At 60.7% G+C, this 20,650-nt stretch overlaps 1 protein-coding gene across 4 annotated transcripts; it reads right to left on the reverse strand.

The window, feature by feature from the left end:
• Positions 1 to 1,175: 1,175 nt before the first annotated feature.
• LOC308351007 (tumor necrosis factor receptor superfamily member 1A-like) lies at positions 1,176 to 19,932 on the reverse strand. 4 transcript variants are annotated; one of them, XM_080816459.1, is made up of 11 exons: positions 19,793 to 19,925; positions 13,158 to 13,245; positions 11,601 to 11,729; positions 10,556 to 10,670; positions 9,341 to 9,420; positions 6,864 to 7,004; positions 6,401 to 6,439; positions 6,272 to 6,297; positions 4,424 to 4,702; positions 2,502 to 2,544; positions 1,176 to 2,124 (listed from the first exon to the last, which is right to left on the reverse strand). In XM_080816459.1, exons 1-11 carry the CDS (start codon positions 19,883 to 19,885, stop codon positions 1,826 to 1,828), a joined length of 1,332 nt encoding a protein of 443 aa, XP_080672585.1. In that variant the 5' UTR covers positions 19,886 to 19,925; the 3' UTR covers positions 1,176 to 1,825. The 4 variants fall into 4 exon arrangements, with proteins under 4 accessions (XP_080672585.1, XP_080672586.1, XP_080672584.1 ...); XM_080816460.1 differs by lacking the exon at positions 6,401 to 6,439 and adding an exon at positions 2,238 to 2,411 and having other exon boundaries at positions 6,272 to 6,369; positions 19,793 to 19,920; XM_080816458.1 differs by lacking the exon at positions 6,401 to 6,439 and having other exon boundaries at positions 6,272 to 6,354; positions 19,793 to 19,932.
• Between the last annotated feature and the right edge of the window lie 718 nt (positions 19,933 to 20,650).

The following is a 20,650-nucleotide window of genomic DNA, read 5'->3' on the forward strand; positions in this document are numbered from 1 at the left end:
GCTGGGGATGCCTGGAGTGCACTCCGGGGACTGTGCCGCCCCAGCAGAAAGCAAGCCCCTGAGAACTCCACGTGGGTGCGGGCCACGCCGGAGCAGGGCCGGTGTCATGGAGCCTGAGGTGGAGCCAGGGCTCGACCTTTCAGAAGCATCCTGTACGCAGAGTCAACAGGGGTTCCGACCGGACTGCGCGGGGCTGGATTTGTGCCTAAAACAATCCCAGTGCCCGGTGGTGGCAGAACGGACTGAGGAGACCCAGAGGAAAGCAAGATTGAAGACTTTCAGTCTAGAGGAGAATAAACGGCCGCCTTAGTGGGGCGAGCCCAGAGTCCGGACAGAGCCCCGGGAAGCGGCAAACCCAGGGATGTGGCTGGGACGTGGGAGGACGAGGGAGTGGGTGGTGACTCACCTCTGAGATGGCTGAGCGGGTGTGGCATTGACTTTCACAGGGAGTTGAAGAGGCTGGGAGCGGGAAGGAAAGACGCAGACGCAACTGCGCGTGACCCCAGGGACCGGTGATGTTCGGGGTGAGGGGCAGGGTGGAGCTCACATTCCGAGGCAAGCCATGGGAGGACAGCACGGTCATTTCCAGACACAGACACCCTGGGGAACACCACGAACCCGAAGAGGCTCCTCCAGCCTCCCATCCTCAGTCCAGAGCCCCTCCCTCTAGCAAATTACAGCCTCGGGGTCCGTGTGTTCCGCTGGGCGGGAAGCCCCTGCCAAGGGTGTCACAGCCAGGTTGTGTGTTGTGTGCCCACCAGAAAGGAAGCAAGTGTGATTTAAAATATAAACGTTATTAGGCAAAGGTTAATTTTTAACTTCAGGAGTCTCAAGGTAGCTCAGTTGGAAAGCACGTGGCTCTGCACTGGACAGGGAGTCTGCCCGGGATTGCATCCCCCCGGCCCCGCCCCGGCTCACACACAAGTGCTCTCTAAGCTAAATAAGTGATACCTTAAAAAAAAAAAGTACAAGATGGGACTGGGGAGAAAGACAAACCTTAAGACCCTTAATCTCAGGAAACAAACTGAGGGCTGCTGGAGGGGAGGTGGGGAGGGATGGTGTGGCTGGGGGATGGACACTGGGGAGGGTATGTGCTATGCTGAGTGCTGTGAATGGTGTAAGACTGACGATTCACAGACCTGCACCCCCGAAGCAAATAATACGTTATGTATTAATAAATTTTAAAAGATTTATTAAAAACTAAAAAAAATATGAAAGAAAAAATACTACAAACACACAAAACAATTTAATGCTATAAACGTTACCACTAGTTCTGGTATATACACCATAAGGTCAAATCATGATTTTTATAACGGAATCTAACCATATATACTTAGAAATAAAACACCCAACAACTAGGTAGAGGATGCCTGTCACTGAGTTGCTTTAACTCAGGCTTATACTGAGGAACCTCAGTCACACTCACACCACCTTCTAGGTCACAGGGACATCCCAGATCGGAGACCCAAGAGCTGATCAGGGCAGAAAACTCTAGCCCCAGTGTCTAGGGAAAGGGCTGCAGAGGGAGGGTGCTGCCCGCGGCTCCCGGACCACCCAGCTCAGGACTCACTGAGACCATCAGACCCTGCCCAAATCCAGCACCTCAGCCACAGGCAGTCCCCACAGCTAGTCTTGTCAGGCAGGAAGCACGCTCTCTGGGATACAGACCTGGCCTCCCCATTGCAAACATTCTGCAGTATCTATTAGAAAGCGAGGACCGTTCTGTCACGGACTCAAGAAGTTTCCAGTAAAATACAAACTTGGAACAGAGGTCAGATCACACCCATTCAGGATCCCAGTTACAGGCATAACCCGAGCCCAAAGTTTAATCAGAGGTCTCCGCACGCCTGCCCAAGAGTCCTTCATCGAGTAACCAGTTTATGATATTTTCCAGATACATCCGCAGCTCCATCTTGTGCAGGGCCGCGAGCAGCCTGAACACGGAGGCGCCCCTCCCTCTGTGGGTTTTCCACACAAGCAGCATCCGGTGGTGCTGCTCCAACACATCGCCGGGGTACTGGCTCTCACAGTTGTCGATGTCGCTGTCGTCTAGTCCGAGGAACCTCATGAAAGGTTTCCAGTCTTTATCAGAGATGCTTCTTTCAAACTTATAGTAGATCTGGGCTAAAAAAAGTAAAAACGAAGGGGAGGACTGTTGACACGGCTGGGGGGGCCACGTGGCACCTGCTGGGGCCTGCTCACCGATGACTCTAACAAGAATTCCCACCCCCACTCACTTCTCCTTAAAAGCATGAACGCTTCCTCCCATCGAAACGGTATTCAAGGTACATGAAGCCCACACAACCCTCGTTTGACAAACGCTGTTCCCCTCATGTCCCTCTGGAGAGGGAACACGTGCATCTCAGGTGGACAGACGGTCCCCGCGGCGTCACGCAGGCAGGCGGCCCGCTCTGGGAAACAAGGACACCAGGCCTTGACATTCAGGCCAGACAAGAGGGAGACTTCCCAGTCCCTAGAAAAGAGGGGTTCAGATTACGTACCTTCACGGGAGGGATCCCTCACAAAATACTTAGCTTCGTATTCCTACAGAGAGAAGAAACAGGTTGTTCCAGGAGGAGGAGGAAGGCGTGAGGCTGAAGCAGAAGCGCGGTCAGGACCGCGGGAGCAGCGGGTACGGACAGGGGAGCCTCGGGGGACGCGAGAAGGCGTTTGGGGAAACCCCATGTGGGTCCGAGAGCTCACAGCCCCTGTGTGTGCTCCGGGTCTGCCCCCCCCGCCCCAGGTCACGCCCGCGGCCCAGAGGCGGCCCCATGGACCCGGCTCCAGTGGGTGGGCAGGTACCGCTGAACTGTGTCACCGCGGGGTGACCCGCTCTGTTCCAGGGAGTACGAGCGGACCGCACTGCACGCCTGTCCCCAGGGAGGCCCCGTGAAGGGCCAGGGGGGACTCCAAAGATGAGCCAGCGGAGGACAACGCCAGCGCGGAGTGCCCGTGAGCGGCAGCCCCGCCGCCCGCGGCTCCCGTGCACAAGGTCAGGCCCCCATCCTTGTCAGGCCGCCCACTGCGGGCCCGAGGGCCGCGCCTTCAGACCCCGGCTCTGCCTCACCCCGCAGCTGGACCTGCACGGAACTCTCCGCTCTGGGCAGGGGCCGCTCTGGGCAGGGGCCGCTCGGCCAGAAGACGGGTAAGAACGCAGGTGCTCTCGAGGCAGGGCTGAGAGGGGCACGGCTCTCGACCTCCACCCTGACTCGTCAGAACCGGCGGAGAATCTGAAGAGTCAGGGGCCCCCCCCTGCAGTGACGCCCGTGGGCACTCGGCCCAGGAACCCAGTCTCCGCGCTGCAGTTCCCAACCTCCCTGCCCACGCCAGGGGACCCCACGGGCCACGGCCTGCGGAACAGGAGCCCTGCGATCTCCTCCCTGGAACCCTGTCCCTCTACTCCCCACCTGTGCCCTGACCTCAGGTTTCAGACATGGGGCCTGGCCAGTCCGCAGGCCCAAGCTCTGTCCCTTGATGCACGTGCTGTCCCCTCTTCCCGAAGAGCCTGACTCCCCAGCACCACAGAGCGGGTGTCGGCTCCTCCAGTCAAACCCTCTCCGGGCGTCACAAGGGGAACAGACTCCCGCAGCCCAACTACGGAGCATGGGGACCACTGCCCTTCCACGGCCCACACCGTGCAGGGGTGCTGTGTCTGCTCGCCCCTCCCTCTGAAGTCCCTGCTACGCAGAGGCTGGGCCCGGCGCACAGGAGGTGCCGGCCGAGGGGTGTTGGGCCGACCTGAGACCCGCATGCGCTGCGGAGGCGATGGCGTCCACACCAGCCGGCTGGGCCTCCTCGGTCCCACAGTGTCCCAGCCGTGGGACCCAGACAAGGATGCTCTGGGAGCCCCCGTGCCCACCTCGGTGTCACATCCCCTCCAAGAAGCAGGTGCAGGTGGGGCTCCTAACCACTGAACTGTACCCCTGGACATGGACGTCCAAACCTCTAACTGGGACTGTCGCTGGGAACAGGGTCATGGTGGACGACAGAGGCACAAGGGCGTGAGGGTCAGCCTCACTGCAGCCTGACCGGCGTCCTCAGGGAAATAGGAAATCTGGCCATGGACTCACACACAGGAGACACCCGCGAGGACGGACCCAGATCTCGGGGTGACGCTTCCACAAGCCACCGACCCCGGTAGTCGGCCACATGCCAGCTGCTGCCGGGGGAGAGGCCCGGCCCAGACAGTCTCTCACAGCCTGGGCAGCAGCACCCGAGTCCCCACGTCGTCCCTGGACTTCCACCCCAGGACGGGAACACAACGCACACCCCTGGGGCCGCGGAAGCCGCCCTAGGAAAATCCCACGGACACCGAGCAGCACGCACGTCCGCACTGAACGCAGAGCTCGCACACGGAGCTCGCACGCGGGAGCAGCTCAGGACGCACAGGCGGCCCCGCAGCCCCTCCCGGACGGTTCTGTACCTGCTCCAGGGTCCTGAGGGAGGGGGGCCCAGGGGCCATCGGATCTGCACTCTGGAGGGCCTGCTGCGGCGTCGCGGGGCTCCCCCCGACCGCCCCCTGCAACAGTTCGAAGGCCTCCGCCGGCTCCTCGGAGGGCTCTGGGCAGGGCGCGGCCGTGGGCGTCGAGGCGGAGCCCTCCTCCTCCAGCCTGGGCCCGGACGAGGACACCTCCGTGTCAGCGGCTGGCTGCTCGTTCTCAGAATTCAAGGGCACCAGAGACTCACTGTCCCGAGGGCAAGTCTGTGGTCAGGACAAGGTCGGACAAGGTCGTGTTACTTCGGCCCTGGAGCCTGCCTGCACAGGCCCTTCCCAAGCCCTGATGTGGCAGGAAATTCCCGCGGCCTGCGGGGCCGGCAGCAAAAGGGCGATTTTATCGAACAGCTCACAGGGCGAGCCTCCCGCTGCCTGCGGGGGGTCAACACCCCCAGCCCGAGCCTGTTCGGTCTGAGGGGGCCCCCAAAGACACAGGCATATCTGGTCTTGCGGCCTCCCCACAGGGACGGTCTGCGGCGGCCCTGCCCAGGCGAGGCTGGGTGCACCGTTTTCCCAACAGCCTCGCTTGCTTCTGTCTCCGTCTGTCTCCGGCTCACATTCTGGTAATTTTTGCCGAATCTCAGACTGTTCCCTGAGGACCCTGTTCAGTGATCTGTGCCACTTGCTGGCCGCTCAGGTGACAGGTAGCACTTGAGAGCAATAACGTATCTTTTCCATTTGAGTAGACCCCACACCCAGCATGCACCTCAGCATGGGGCCTGAACTCCCGACCTGAGAGGAAGACCTGAGCTGAGCGCGAGAGTCGGATGCTTAGCTGACTGAGCCACCTGGCACCCCAAGCAATAAAGCATCTTTTTAAATTTTTTTAAAAAGATTTTATCTGACAGAGAGAGAGAGAGATCACAAGCAGGCAGAGAGGCAGGCAGTGGGGGGCGGGGGGGAAGCAGACTCTCCACTGAGCAGAGAGCCCGACGCGGGGCTGATCCCAGGACCCCGAGATCATGACCTGAGCCGAAGGCAGAGGCTTAACCCACTGAGCCACCCAGGCGCCCTGCAATAAAGCATCTTTCGAGGAGGGCGTGCACACTGGGTTTCGGGACGGAACGCTCCCGCACACTTAGCAGTCTCCACCGTGGTGCGAGCACAACTTTGGAACCCCCCAGGAAACCGAACAAGTCATACATCCGTCCCTCTGTGCTTCCCGGCAGGGGTCTAGGACCACCCTGCAGCACCTCCGCGCTGTGCCCGTGGGTCCGCACCCTGAGCTCTATGCCTGCAAGCAGGATCTGACTACAGGAGCTCTCGCTGGACTGACGGGAGCCCTGCCGTAGGGAGTGACCACCATGGGGAGTGACCTCTGGGAGGCCGACTCGGGGACGCACGGACGCGGGAAGAGAAGCAGACATGCTGAGACATCAGCCCCACAACCTGGGTTCCCAGCCCGTCTGAAGAGGCGGGGGGATGCTCACCGGAGCCCTGAAAGAGCCCCGCCCCCCAAGTCCGGCCCGCAGATTGGAGGCAACAGGCTCTACCGCTTCTAGCTCCCCAGTGGTGCTGACCCGTTCCAGCAGCCCCCCGATGCTCACACGCAGCCCTCCGCCCCGCTGTCCCTCATTTCCACCCTGGCCTAGACCGGCAGAACGAAGTCTCCGACTAGCACGTTCTGGGGCTCCACCAAGGTAGAAGCACACGCGGCTGGAAAGCAGGGGCTCCCGTGTGCCCACTGACTGCCCCCACCCCCCGGGATGTGTTATGGGACTCTGCTGCCACCAAAGCCCGGTGCCATCATCGGGGAATCCGAAGGGCTATACTTACAGTGCTGCCTGGTCCGTCTGCCCTTCCTGAAGACCAAGAAGAGGAGAATGAATCAGAACCGCTACCAGTGGGGACAACGACTTCTACAATGAAAGAAACTGCTCTGAATTTACGACAAAGTGTCCTTACCTCTCCAGGCACTGATGAAACGCCACCGAGACAAAAAACCTGCGAGGGGGAACAGGACGTGAGCACAGAGGGTGAGAACAGCGGGGAGCACAGAGGGGAGCACAGAGGGGAGCTCAGGAGGTGGGCACAGGAGGTGAGTGTCCCCGGTGCACGGCCCGCACCCAGCTGCCCTGCCTCCCTCCGGGAGTCCCCAGGATGACGCAGCACCCGCCCCTCCCTGCGCCAGGTCCCACAGCGCCCGGACACGGCGTCTCCAGCCAGCTGAGTGGAGACTCGCGTCTTAAGCGCTGTGTGCCGGGAGCGGGCAGCAGAGCTCTGAGCTCAGACCCGAGAATGCAAAAATGAAGACGGCTCTGCTTTAAAGGCAGAAGCCCCATCGGGGACGCCCAACTGCAGGTCCCTTTGGAGCCCTGGATGCACCCGCCGCTCTGCCTTCTCCAGGTCTGGCCTGACGCTGACTCACCTTTCGTTTTACGGCAGTAAAGGACGACGCCGAAGGGGACGATGACAATGACAATGACGATGAAGATGCTGAAGACGATCGCGAGGATGACAGAGACTGTTTCGGACCTACGGACGGACACATCCTCGGGTGTTTTTCTTCCTGGAAGGAGACGGAACAGGGACGGGTGGAGCAGGGTCAGGCACATGCTCCTCACTCATGAGACGAGCTACAGGACGTCCCTGCTCCAGTGGGAACGGAGGCTCTGTGGTCCTTCAGGGCCCCAGGCCGTCTCCCGCTGGCCATGATCTTGAACGTGACGTCCCTCCTGGGAGGCAGGAGAGGCTCATGCTTCCAGTGTCACAGACGAGGACCCGGGGCTCACGGGACGTGGGATCCTGCGCAGGTAGCTGGAGGCAGAAGGAGCTCTGCATGGGCAGACGAGCGGCGAGAGGTCCTGGTTTCCCAGGACGGGGCTCTGCCTCTGCACCTGCACCAGCTTGAGGCACAGGATGGTCAGTCCTGATGGCAGCAAGGCCCAAGCACGGTGGCCCGAGGGACAGGGCAGGTCCACCCTGGGGGAAGAGCTGGCAGAACCACTCAGGTGTCCTGGTCTCTCACTGGTGACACCACAGCACCAAAAGGACACAAGGACACATGGACACATGGTGCAGGGCAGGCCTGTGAGAGCCTGGATGGTCAGCCACCTGATGTCATCTGCATGGGCAGCCGGGGCTGCGAGGAAGGGATGACGGGGCAAGTCTTTCATGTGATGCCACCATTTGAGCCAAAGATTTTCTTTATACTCTGCTTAGGCCATTCCTAACTTGCTCTTGTATCTTTGGTGTTAAAAGACCCTTTAAAAGTGCAAGCTCGAGTCAGAACATTCCGTGGGATCCACAAGCTGATGCTGCCACGTAAATGGACACCCCAACGTCCCAGAGCAGCCGGACGACCCGGAGGAAGAGCGAGGGGACCCTGTGCCTCTGACGTAAGGGCCTGCTGTGAAGGTGGCCGTGGCCCAAGACGGGGATGCTCGCTGTCCAGCCAAGGGACACGGGCGGCAACTGGAAGGGATGGTCTTTGCAAAACACAACCCTGGGTCACGCGTATGTGCAGGTGGGAAAAACACTCCGAACCCTGAGCTCCTACCCCACACCCTGCCGGGTTCACCGCAGCACAACGTCTGCAAAGCGAAGCCATACACAGTCCTTCAAGTGACCGGAGATTTCTCCCGCACGACACCCGCGCCCCAACCACCCAGGACACGGTGATCAAGGGATGCCATGAAGGTGGAAGCCCTGCCACCCAGACACCCTCGAGCATCGGACGAGAAGGCACCCGACGAGGATGGGATACGACACGCAAAGGGGCTGTACCCACATGCTGTACGCCGTCACCTCCTCTACAGATACGGCTGACCGTCCACAACCCAGCGTTCAAGGGCGAGGGCCCACGTGCGCGCGGACTGTGTCCGCGAGTGCGGGCCTGAGCTGCCAGCGTGTGTGCTGGTCCTCACCGCCTCCTTAGCACCACAGTCTCTCTAGCGGACGCTATGGTAACAGCGCAGCAAATGGGTACGTGTGACACACGACCCAGGAAACGACCAACCGTCTGGGTCTTTCTGGAGGCTTCGTTCTACAGGAGGCCCTTTGCAGTTAAGCTTTTGTGGGGAATCAAGGGTTCCCAGTGGATTTTCCACTATGTGGGGAATCGGTGCCCCTCAACCCCACGTTGTTCAGGGGTCCGCTCTAACCATCAAAACCAAGAAGGAGGGGCGCCTGGGTGGCTCAGTGGGTTAAAGCCTCTGCCTTCAGCTCAGGTCATGACCCAGGATCCTCGGATCGAGCCCCGCATCAGGCTCTCTACTCCGAGGGGAGCCTGCTTCCTCCTCTCCTTGCCTGCCTCTCTGCCTACTTGTGATCTCTGTCAAATAAATAAATAAAAATCTTTAAAAAAAATGCTATAAAGCTGTAATACATAAAACAAACAAAAAACACAACCAAGAAGGAACCTGACTACGACTCAACTCCAAAGCAGCATGAGTCTTGCTCAGACACTGAGCACAAGAGGCCCAAAGGCTTGGGGCCTCAGCTCGCCTCCCGGCTTCTGCACACCTCAAAGCCTTGGGGCCCAGCTGAGCGCCCCTGAAGGCAGGGACCCGGTCTGGTTCGGGGTCCCACAAAGGGAGTCAGAAGAGGTGTTAACTAAGTGGGAGAAAACCCCAGGGCTCACGGAAGCCAGCCACTCCCCTCCCCTCCTGCTCTGCAGGGTACCAGACGCCAGTAGGGAGCTTCCCTGGCCCACATGCCCAGTGCGGGAGCCAAGCAATCTGCTTACTCAAGACCCAGGGCTGTGCACCGTGGCCCTTGGGCCAAATCCAAGCCACTGCCCATTCCTGCACGTTTTCATGGCACCCAGGCCTGCAAAGCCTAAACGTCCTACCTTTACGGGAGGGTCTCCTGACCTGGATGGAAGACAGAGCACCTGTTTCTTACCTGGTGGGTCTGCACCAGCGTCCGAGTCACAGACGGCATCGTGTGTGGCATTGCAGGGCCGAATGACAGTACCGGTACACCTGAAAGAGGCGGGACTCCCTCAGTATTGCTCCTCCCTGTCTGCACACAGCCCTGATCAGCCTTCTCACCGCCCACAGGTCAGGGGTTAGGAGGAACCCCGGCTCCCAGGATGGCTGCCAGCCTTCACCCAGTCACTGCCCGGCATCTCCGCGATGTCTGGCCCAGATTGGTACACATAAGAGTAAAGCTCTGTCCTGTGCTCTGGGACCTGTGGGATGGGAGACACCCGTTCCTGGACAGCACTGTATGTGCTGGGAGGGCTGGCCCTCCTCACCTGCATCTCTAGCTCCCTCAGGAAAGAAGTTAGCCCAAAGCTGAAGCTCTTGGAAAGGTGGACGTGCGAGGGGAGACAGAGCAGCCAGAGCCTTGATCGAACCTCACCTGAAAGCACTACTGACCTTGGACTGGCAGTTCCAGGAAGCTACTGTTCAACACAGCCCGAGGCATGTCAGTTTACAACATGCCTCACCAACGCCACCTACTCTTTTAGTGGCTCTGCCACCATCAACGTCCCCAGAAGGTCCTCCCACATCCGCGCCCACCCAGAACCTCGGAAGGGTGTCTGCAGAGATGCTCACATGACGGATAAGGTCACACCGGACTACGGTGGGCCTTCATCCGTGACCGGTGTCCTTGCAGCAGGGCAGCGTGTGCTGGGATAGAGAAAGGGCCACGTGAAGACAGACAGACACAAAAACGCGAAGCCACCTCGTAAAGACAGAAGCGGGCACAGCAGGTAAGCCAAGGAGCCCCGAGGAGTGACAGCAACGTCAGAGGCTGGAAGAGGCAAGGCAGGGTCCTTCCCTAGAGTCTGCGGCAGGAGCATGGCCCTGCCGACCCCTGGGTTCAGACTTCTGGTCTCCTGAACTGTGAGAGAACACACTTCTGCTGGTTTTCTCACAAGCACCCAGCTGTGGCCCAGAGATGGCAGCCACAGGCCACTCATGGCGCATGAGTGGTCACGCTGCTCTGCGCCCATTCCATCCGCCCAGACCTCTCTTCCCCCAGAACCCTCGATGGCTCCCTCCTCCCCTCCCCTCCCTCTGCCCCTCTTGGAGGTTTCCACCCCTCCTGGGGGCTCAGGGTCCACCGTACGGTAACTACAGGAGGGGCCCACACCCGAGCCCCCAGCACCTGCGACACCGGAGGCAATTCTCCACGCAGTTCAGTGAGTCGCAGTAGAAGCTCCCCGTCTTGCACTGACACTGCCGGTCGCTGGTCTGTGTGCAGGCTGCCACCTCCTCCTGGTCTGTAGGAGGAGGGTTGAGGGTCAGCCCGGGGGACAGGACCGTCTGGCCCATACAGGGCTGCGCACAGTCCCACGGTGGAGGCCGTGGAACCGATCCTCCCCTTCCCTTCTAAGCAGCGGTGGAGAGGGACCGACAGCCAGACCTCAGCCCTCCATCCGGGCCGAGGGGCCGGGGCCGCCTGCTCTGAAACCACCCCATGGTTCCGTTCATGTGTCCGCCCCAGAGAAGAGCACCGTACTGCCAGAGACGCCGTGGGAGAGAAAGCCCAGACGGACAACGGTCCACAGAGAGAACCCCCACCAACTCCGTCAATACCCACCACGGACGTGTTGACGACCACCCCCCAGACCCCTTCCGCAGTGCTTGACACCAAGAACAGCATTCCGCGGACAGATGATAACAGAACAGAACCACACTCCCCGCTGGGGACCACATCCCACGCACAGGCAGGGATCAGCCCTCCAAAGCCCATCCTTGCGCTTTCGTGCTTCCTGAAACCGGACGCGCCGGCCAGGGCATGAAATGGGCCGGGGCACGCCTGGATTCATAGATTTCCTTACAATGCTCACATAAATGTTTTAGACATCCTCTGCTTGAGTTATCTCAGAGCACCTTGTTTTCTCTTTGCTAACGCAGACGGTGTCTTCTTAAGAAATTACATCCTTTAAAACAATGTGCTGCTCACATAAGAAGAGAGAAAACTCCTGTGTGTGTTCCTTGCACAGAGCATCTCTACAGTCCCGATTCCCTGCAGGCTCACTCTTTAACCACGTGCGCACGTCATCCCGTGTGTAAGAACACCGGTGACTGCTACCGGGCAGTTCTCTCATCGAGCCTAATTCCGTCTGGGGCAGTACCGACAAGCCCAGGCGAGGCGGCAAGGTTTTCCAATCCAAAGATCCCGCTGGGCCGGACGGTGGCTCACTTACCCTCTCGACATGCAGTGCACGGCTGGCAGCTGGTCTGCTCGTTTCGGTGGGCGAGGAAGGTTCCGGGTTCACATGGGCTACACGTCGGGACACCATGGTTTGCACGACAGTGTGTGCTGATGTGAGAGCCTGGGAAGGGGGAGGACAGAGAGGTGAGGTAGGAGCCCTGAGGGGACCGGACCCGACCCCCGAGGCCTCTACTTGAGGACCAACCCTTGCCAACCATCTCCTTGAAACATTCTTTTTTTTTTTTTTTTTAAGACTTTATTTATTTGACAGACAGAGATCACAATCAGGCAGAACGACAGACGGAGAGAGAGGGGGAGGCAGGCTCCTTGCTGAGCAGTGAGCCTGACGCAGGGCTTGATCCCAGGACCCTGAGATCATGACCTGAGCCGAAGGCAGAGGCTTAACCCACTGAGCCACCCAGGCGCCCCCTCCTTGAAACACTCTTTACTGACACTTGGCCACACATGTCCCAGGAACTGGGGACCTGGTGCCCACGGCTTTCAGCGACGTGTCGGAACACGTGTCAGCACACGGTTCTGAGCATGCACGTCTGAGTATCCACCCCCAGTCCACCCCGGGGTGGGCTGCACAGCTTCCGACTCATATACAGGGAACCCCGAGGTCTAGAGACAGAGATCTCTGACCAGTCCCAGAGGAGCCCCTGCTCTACCACCTGCCTTGGGCAAAGGCTGTAGCTGAACCAAGCACACCTTGCTGGGAGAAGCGTGTCACACCCACATTTGGCTCACGGGCTGAGTTCACAAGGTTTCCAGGTGAAGCACCTGTGTCTCCTTTGTGCCCACACGCGCTGTGTGTGTGTGCTGTGGGTGCAGGTGTGCACAGGTGTGGACACACACATGCATGGTGTATACACAGGTGTGCTGGGAGCATGTAGGGTGAGGGGTCCAGGTGTGGATCTTCGGGACCCGAAGCAGGAGCCCTGCAGTGGCCGAGAATGTGGGGGGGAGTGGGGGACACAGGTGGTGATGGGTGAGGGACTGGTCACCCCCACGAAGGGGGTATCCGTGAAGGAACTCTCACGGATCGTGTGTGCACATCTGTCTGTGAGTGGAGAGGAGGTACTTGGCGTGGGGGCTGGGCAGAGCAGGCACTGGGGGCCTGGGGCCCCCACCTGACCCATGGGACTCATTCAGAGACTCCTCACAAAGGTGAATGAGTCTCCGTGGACGAGCCGTGCCTGACACAGGGCTCACTGCTGCCCCGCGAGGACCCCCTTCCTCAGGTGTCCGCAGTCACCCCAATGGGAGGGCGGCGGAGAGCATCCGGCTTGGCCACGCCCCCCCCACACTGTCCTCCATCCTCCTCAAGGTACCTCCCCAACAAAACAAGCCCACAACCCTGTTCACATGAGAACCCCCCACTGTGGGGGCAAAGATGGGGTGGCCAATGGCCAAGGAGAGGTCCACCCACCTGAGCCAGCGCAGGTCTCCCCACCCAGCCTCCGGCTCTGCCCCAAGGGCCCACAGCTTCCTTCTCCAGCCTGGGAGAGCCACCCCACAAGGCTCCAGAAGGCACTCTGGCACTCACCAGCGGGACACCGCTTGCAACACCGCTCGAGACTGTCAGGCTTGTACTCATCCGGGCTGCAGTGAGGCTCACCGCCTAGCAGGGGCACCTTCGATCAGAAAAGGAGATGGGGGTCATCAGACAAGCCACCGCTGAAGACGGAGCCACACACATCCTCTGGTGGGACAGGAGCAAGCACACGGGGGAGAGCCCCTGCCATCTCACAGGGGTCGGCGTTGCTGGGGGGACACATCGTGGGAACTTCCTACGCATCTCCGTGCTTTTGGACTTGGACCTGGAGCACTGTTACTCTGGGGGAGAACGTTCTTTCGTTTCCCTACACAGGTGGCCTGGTCTACTGCTCCTACTGCTGCTGTGTAACCCCCTGGTCTGGCCAGAACTGAATTATTTGGGACTAAGTATTGTTTTCGGTTTTGTTTTTTTTAAATGATTTATTTCTTTATTTCAGAGACCGTGCAGGACCAGGGGGAGGGGGAGGAAAGGGATTGAGAACCCCAAGCAGACTGCCTGCTGAGTGCACAGCCCGACACGGGGTTCGATCCCACGACTCTGAGATCGTGACCTGAGCAAAACCCAAGAGTCAGACACTCAAAGGACTGAGCCACCCCGGCGCCCCAAGGGTTCCGCACCTGTTCAAGTTCACAGGTTCAGCAGCTACGTGTGTACGTGTCAGGAAAGCACGTCGGCCACTGCTTGGAACAGGGGATGCAGAGCGTGCACCTGCCCCCGCGTGCACACGCACCGAAGCCCCCCGGACGCAGTCCCGTGACCGCCGTCCTCACTGCGCGCGCCGCTCGGGCTATTGCTGCGCGAGGTACAGTCAACCTCCCGCCAAGCGCGTGCATCTGTACATGTCACCGACTATAGCAGAGTCTGTGGTTTGTATACTGAGCCCCACGGCGGGGTGCGAGGGACCAGAGTGCTGCAGGGACGCCGGGCACCCGGGCCGAATTCTGCTGAATTCCGGTTTGCCAGGCTGCCCGCTCGGCCACATTCACCTCTAACCCGAAGCGGCAAGTGGCGGCCACTCCTGGCTCTGCTAAGCGGCAGGACTCTCTTGCCGGTTCGTACCAATGACACTCGGGCTGCGTCCGGGCGGGAAGAGCCTGCCACCCACCTGCACCGTCCCCTCCTGCCGGCCGGCCGCCCCCCTTCAGGCAGGGCTCTGCGAACCCCACCTCGCCACAGTCTCCCCTCTTCGCCAGCCCGATCGTTCGGGAAGGAGTTGGACCTGTTTGCAGGTGCAGGATGACCGAGGCCGCTGGGTCTCCTCCGGCCGCGGGCCGCTGTGTTTTTGGTATCCCACTTTCTATTTCAGTCCCTTCTTTTTCTTTTCTGGCTTTTGCTTCCTTTATTCCTTGTCTCCACTTCCCTTTTTTCCCAGGAAAACTGACGAGATTCCATTTTTAGTTTTTATCGGTTTCCGTTACACCTTGACTCAGGCAAAACAAAAGATGACAGGAAAATGTCTGGATGGGCTTAAGGAAGGAAATTCCACGCGAGGCCGACGACGACACGCGCTTCAGGCAGCATCGAGCGGTGAGCGCACTCGTGGACGGCAGCTCCTGAGAACACGCAGTGTTGGCGCAGTTCCAAAGGCAATGCCCCTCAAGACACTGCTGACCACAGACGGAGAAAACACTAACTTTACTGAGGCCGACACCCCCTGAATTGTCACCAAAGCCATCGTCGTCACTGAAGGAACCAATTGATGTCATGCGTCTTTTGAGATGGTGCAGCCGGAAGGACAAAGTCACTTCCGTGGTACTTTTGCCAAAAATGCCAAACGCAAACTTATTCACAAAAAGCCAACGAAGAGCCCCAAATTGAGCCACATTCCATGAAACCATAGGTCAGTACTGTACAGGCATGTGGAGATCATGGAAGAGAAGAAAGACTGATAACAACGCAGCCCGGGACAGGGGTGGGACAGCAGGTGACTGGCAGGGCGTCGGGGACCCAAGGAAGGCACCTGCTTCCAAGTCTGCCCCTGGTTCTGAGCGTGCAGCCCAGGCGCCAGCCTCTAGAGGTCTGCACGGGATCTACCAGCGCTCGGTCTCTGCCGTTTTAGTTCCCTGGGCTTGGGTTTTTTTGCGGGGCAGGGGAGGATCGCTTTTTCTTTGTTAGGGGGCTCATATGCACGCCCCCACAAGGAACCACTTGAAAGTGTACAGGACGGCGGCACCCAGCCCACTGACGCGGTTGCGCAACCATCCGGACTATTTCGGTAACTTCAAAAGTCAAGCGCTATCTCAAAATGAAACCTGAAAAATTAAAACCCCAGTAAAAAAGGAAAAAAAACTCTCACAAGAGGAAAGCGGCTTTCCTTTCTGGAACTCAGCCTGGTCAAGAACATAATGGAGGCCATTTCCTTCTGTCCGCCTGAGGCTCTCCAGCTCAGCAAGGGGACGCTCCACGTGGCAAAGACCAGTAAAAGAAGTCGTGTCCTGTCCCCTACCCACTCCTGGCTCGGGGCCACCAGCCTCCGCCCCACCCCCTCCGACACCCCAACTCTGCCGTGTGTTCAGCCCAGTGTCCAGCTCTGGGAATGCTGGAACACGGTGCCCCCAACCCCCAGCCAGGAGGAGAGCCGGGCTGGGAGGATGGGTGGTCTCACCTGCACCCCCGTGGCATGCTGGGGGCATGTCCTATGTGTCCTGACCACGCAGGCCCACGACAAGGGTGTGGAAAAACGGAAGCCCACCCCCCCAAACTCGGCAACCGAGGTAAAACTACGTGACGCAATATTTCTAAAGATTGCATCAGCAGACGGCTGAGAGCCTTTGTGAATACGGCTCTCCTGGAACCAGAGCTGGGACTGTAGCCTGGGAAGTGGGTGGGCCGGGACCAAGCACGGGGTCCCATTCTCCTTTTATCTGAAATGTTTGTACTTCGGTGTGGATTTTCCTTTTTTGGATTTTTTTTTTAATTTTAAAGATTTCATTTATTTATTTGACAGAGATCACAGGTAGGCAGAGAGGCAGGCAGAGAAAGAGGGGGAAGCAGGGTCCCCGCTGAGCAGGGAGCCCGATGCAGGGCTCGATCCCAGGACCCTGGGATCATGACCCGAGCCGAAGGCAGAGGCTTTACCCAGTGAGTCCCCCAGGCGCCCCGGATTTTCCTTTTTCAAAAAGATCACATCTGACTCTTCTTCAGCGCACGACCTGAGTTTTGTGGGGACTCCATCATTTTCCACCAGACACGAGCACCCAGTTCACTGCCTCTGGCAGGCACCTCCCTTGCAGATGACTAAGGGCCCCCATGGTCCCACCGTGGCCCACTACCAGCAGCAATGCCCCCACCCCCATGGGGCTCACCCCAGCCCCGGGTCCCCCTGCTCCCCGCCCTCCCCTCAGGCCCCTGCCAGCAGCCCCCCAAGCTCCAAGTCCCCTCCAGCCCCTTTGCTTCTGGGCCAAGATATCCCTAAGGAAGAGCAATGCTGTTGGGAGCCACAGCCATCCAGCACTTGCGGACCCCCAGCACTCGAGGGGGGAAGCTCTGAAGGGCCTGCAAGTGGCTAAACCCGTCAGGGAACGAGAACGTGCCCCCCTCTCAAGTGAGCACCTCCCTCCCAGCAACCCCGGCCCCACGGAGTGGAAGGTCCTCCGGGGAGGGACCCCGCGGGAGTCACCAACCACCCCGCCTGCTTTGAAAAGGCCCCAGAGGGGGTCCTGAGAACCCTGAGCCCAGCGGCTGTGACGCAGCCATGCAGAGGAGAAGGGAGGCATTTGCCCTGCACCCTCCAAGGCAGGCCGGCAGGCTATTTCCAGAAGGCGCAGGTCCCTGGTTCTCCCGGCCCGGAAGCTCCAGCTTGTATGACAAGAGGCTGATGGAAGAACCGACCCGAACAGGCACCAAGTGACACACTCTGATGCACGACGGCGTCTCGTGGACTCAAAAGCTCGCTGCTTCTGCACGGTACGGGAGACCATCGGCAGAAGGAGCGGCCATCGACTGGATGGGAGTAGACACTTGCGAACCATATGCCCAACCAGGACTTAACACCCAGAACAGAGAGCTCACACAGCGCCGTAGCAAAAAAACAAACTGCTGGTGAAAACACAGGCATAGGACATTTTTCCAAAGGACGCGGATGGTCGTCAAACCTGTGAAAAGATGCTCAACATCACTCATCGTCAGGGAAATGCAAATCAAAACCACAGGGACGTATCACCTGACACCTGTCAGAACAGCTGGACCAAAGAGACAAGACAGCAGCAGTGTCGGTGAGGATGCGGAGAAGAGGAACCCCCCCACACTGTCGGTGGGCATTCAGATGAGGGCAGCTCCTCTGGGGAACACTCTGGAGGTTCCTCACCAGACTAAACACAGAACTACCCTACGACCCAGCAATTCAACCTCTGGGTCGTCTGAGAAGACCCATGGACCCCCGTGTTGCCGCAGCATCATTCCCAACAGCCCCGATACAGAAGCAGCCAGAGTCCACAGACGACAGATGAACATGCAAGGAAGATGTGGTAGATAGACATGGTGCAACGTGAGCCACAAAAACCAATGAAACACAATAATAAAGGAGAGAAAGAAAGGCTCTCTGGGTCGAGCTTTTCCGCACCTCCGAGTGGTCTCGCAAACATCACCGGACACACCTGACCAGATGGCACAAAGGGTCCCCTCATCCAGGAAGCTGCGAGCCACCAGCGTGGACGGCAAACATACGACGAGGACAGAGAAAATGACAAGCCATTGGACCCGGCAGACCTCATTCTGAACTTGCTCTGGACCAATGTGCTTATGCACACCGGGCAAATGCATGGGCAGAAGCAGGCAGCCCCCGGGCAGAGGGCACGTCTAAGAAGGTGTCAGCTGCCAGCGCCCTCCAGGCAGGAAGACGCCAAGACTGGACTGAAGTCGGGAATTCCACGAACAACTCCCACTGGCACACTGACCCTTATTTACAAAAACTACAATCCGGGGCGCCTGGGTGGCTCTGTTGGTGAAGCGTCCGACTCTGGGTTCCGGCTCAGGTCAGGATCTCAGGGTCCTGAGATCAAGCCCTGCGACGGGCTCTGCGCTCAGCTTGCAGAGTCTGCTGGCATTCCTTCCCTTCTGCTCTGGTCTCTCTCTAAATCAGGGGACCTGGGTGGCCCAGTCAGTGAAGCAGCAGCCGTCAGCCCAGGCCATGCCCCTGAGGTTCAGGGATCGAGCCCCACACACTGGGCTCCCTGCTCCGCGGGGAGCCTGCTTCTCCCTCTCCCCCTGCTCCTCCTGTGCTGTGCACTCTCTCTCAGATAAATAAATAAAATCTTAAGAAATAAGTGAATGAATAAATAAACTTTTTTGCAGAAATTAAAGGACTGTATGGAGGTTCCTCAAAGAGTTCCGCACAGAGCTACCCTATGACCCAGCAGTTGCACTATTATTTACCCAAAAGATACAAATGGAGTGATCCAAAGGGGCATCTGCGCCCGAGGTTTACAGCAGCAACGTCCACAATAGTGAAGCTACACAAAGAGCCCAGATGGCCATGGACAGATACAGGGACAGAGGTGATGTCCTACAGACAAGGAAAATCACTCGGCCTTCAAAACACAACAGAAACGAGAAATCTCCCGGTTTGCAGCAGCGCACATGGAGCTAGTGGACGTCGCGCTAAGTGGGACGGGTCAGACAGGGAGACAGTGACCACAGGAGTCCATCCCTTGCGGAACCGAAGACACACAACAGAGCAGCACGGGGGCAGGCAGGGGAAGAACACGAAGCCCGAGAGGGACCCGCGCCGGGGGACACTCAAGTGCAGGAGACAGACCGAGGCTGGAGCGGGGCGGGGGCGGGCTGGGGTGACCGCCGGCGGGGGGGAAGGAGCGCAGCGGCCGGAATGAGCCGGCGACAGGGACCGCTGAGTCGCTGCCCTCTACCTCGGAACCAGGGATGTTCCAGAGGTCAGTGAGCCGAATTTAAATAAAATGAAGAGAAATAAAAGAGAAGCGAAAACCAAGTGCTAGAACGGGAAGAGACATCCTTTCCCGGGGAGAAAACCTGCAACGCCGCAGCCACGCGGCCTCCAGGACACTCTGGGAATCGCCGGGTGCGGAGGGCCGGGGCCTCCCGTCCGTGACCGCGCGAGGGGGACGCGCGCCGGGGCGCCGGGCCCCACCGTGAGCGGGCTCGGGAGCGCGACCCTCCGGCCGGCCCCGGGGCCCGAGCTGAGCCGTCCGAGAGCCCCCGACTCGCGCGGCCGCCCTCCCCTCCCCGCGGCCCTCGTCCGAGAGTCCCGCACCGCAATCCCGACCGCACCCCCGCCGAGCCGCGGGCGCCCCCAGCCGCCGAGCACACCCGAGCGCCGGCCGCCGGGACTCACGCCCGCGGCACAAGGCCCGAGCCGGCCGCACCCCGGCCGCCGGTCACCGGGCTCCGCGCGCGCCCTGCAGCGCCGCCCGAGCCCTCCCGGCCGCTCCCCCGCCCGCCGCGGGCATGCCCGGGCCCGCCGCCTCCGGGGCCGCCGCTCGCGCCGCGGCCGCCCGCCGCCTCCGGGGCCCCCCGCCGCACGGGCCACTCTCCCCCGCCCCGGCCCCAGCCCCCGACCTGCCCCGCCCCCACCCGGGCCCGACCTGCCCCGCAGCCTCCACCCGTCGCGGCCGCTCCGCGCGCCTCCCCCGCAGCCCCGCAGCGCTCACCGCGGCTCCGACACACACCGACAGGACGACCAGGAACGGCACCGACGGCACGACCTGCGGCAGCGCGCGCACGGCCCCGCGGAGACCCGTCATCCCGGCAGCCGCGCACCGCGCTCTGCACGCCGCCTCTCCCGCCGCCTCTTTATAAGGCTACGGGCCCTCCAGTTTTGAGTCCGGCCGGAATTTCCCCGCCCACGCCCGGGCTCGCGTCCCTATTGGCCGGCCCGGCGGGGGGCGGGACCCCCGACGCCTTAGAAGGGCGGGGTTGTTGCGTACGTCATCTCCACGCGCCGGCCGTGGGGCCTCGGGCCGGTCCCTAGGTCCGACGGGCGCCGCCGTCCGGGTCTTTCGGGGCGGGCCCTCCCCGCTCTGCCCCCCCCTCCCCGCTCTGCCCCCCCCTCCCGGCTCTGCCCCCCCTCCCGGCTCTGCCCCCCTCCCGGCTCTGCCCCCCTCCCGCCCCGCGCCCTCGTGCGCGTGCGCGCCCTCCCCGGAGAGGATGCGCGGGACGGAGGGAGCGCGCGGGGCCGGCTGGGGAGCGGGACGGCGGCGCACCGCGCTCTCCCGGGCAGGGCCCGCCGCAGACCGCCGGGGAGACCGCGCCGCGCGGCCCACAGCCGCTTAGGAGTCGGGCGGGGCGGCCGAGGCCGGTGGGACGCGCCGTCCGATCTCCGCGTCTCGGGGGGGCCGCGGGGCCGTCGCCGCCGAAGCGCAGCGCAGCCCGCGGGGTGCTGTCCCGCTCCCCCGCACGCCCCCGGGGCGCCCTCCCGCCGGGCCTGGCCGCCGGGCCGCAGGGCGGGGCTCCCCCGACGCCGGCCCCGCTGCCCGCCACGGCCGCCTCGGCGGAGCGAACCCGACCCG

The sequence above is a fragment of the Martes martes genome (assembly GCF_963455335.1).
Source record: "Martes martes genome assembly, chromosome: 10".
Classification (NCBI taxonomy): domain Eukaryota; kingdom Metazoa; phylum Chordata; class Mammalia; order Carnivora; family Mustelidae; genus Martes; species Martes martes.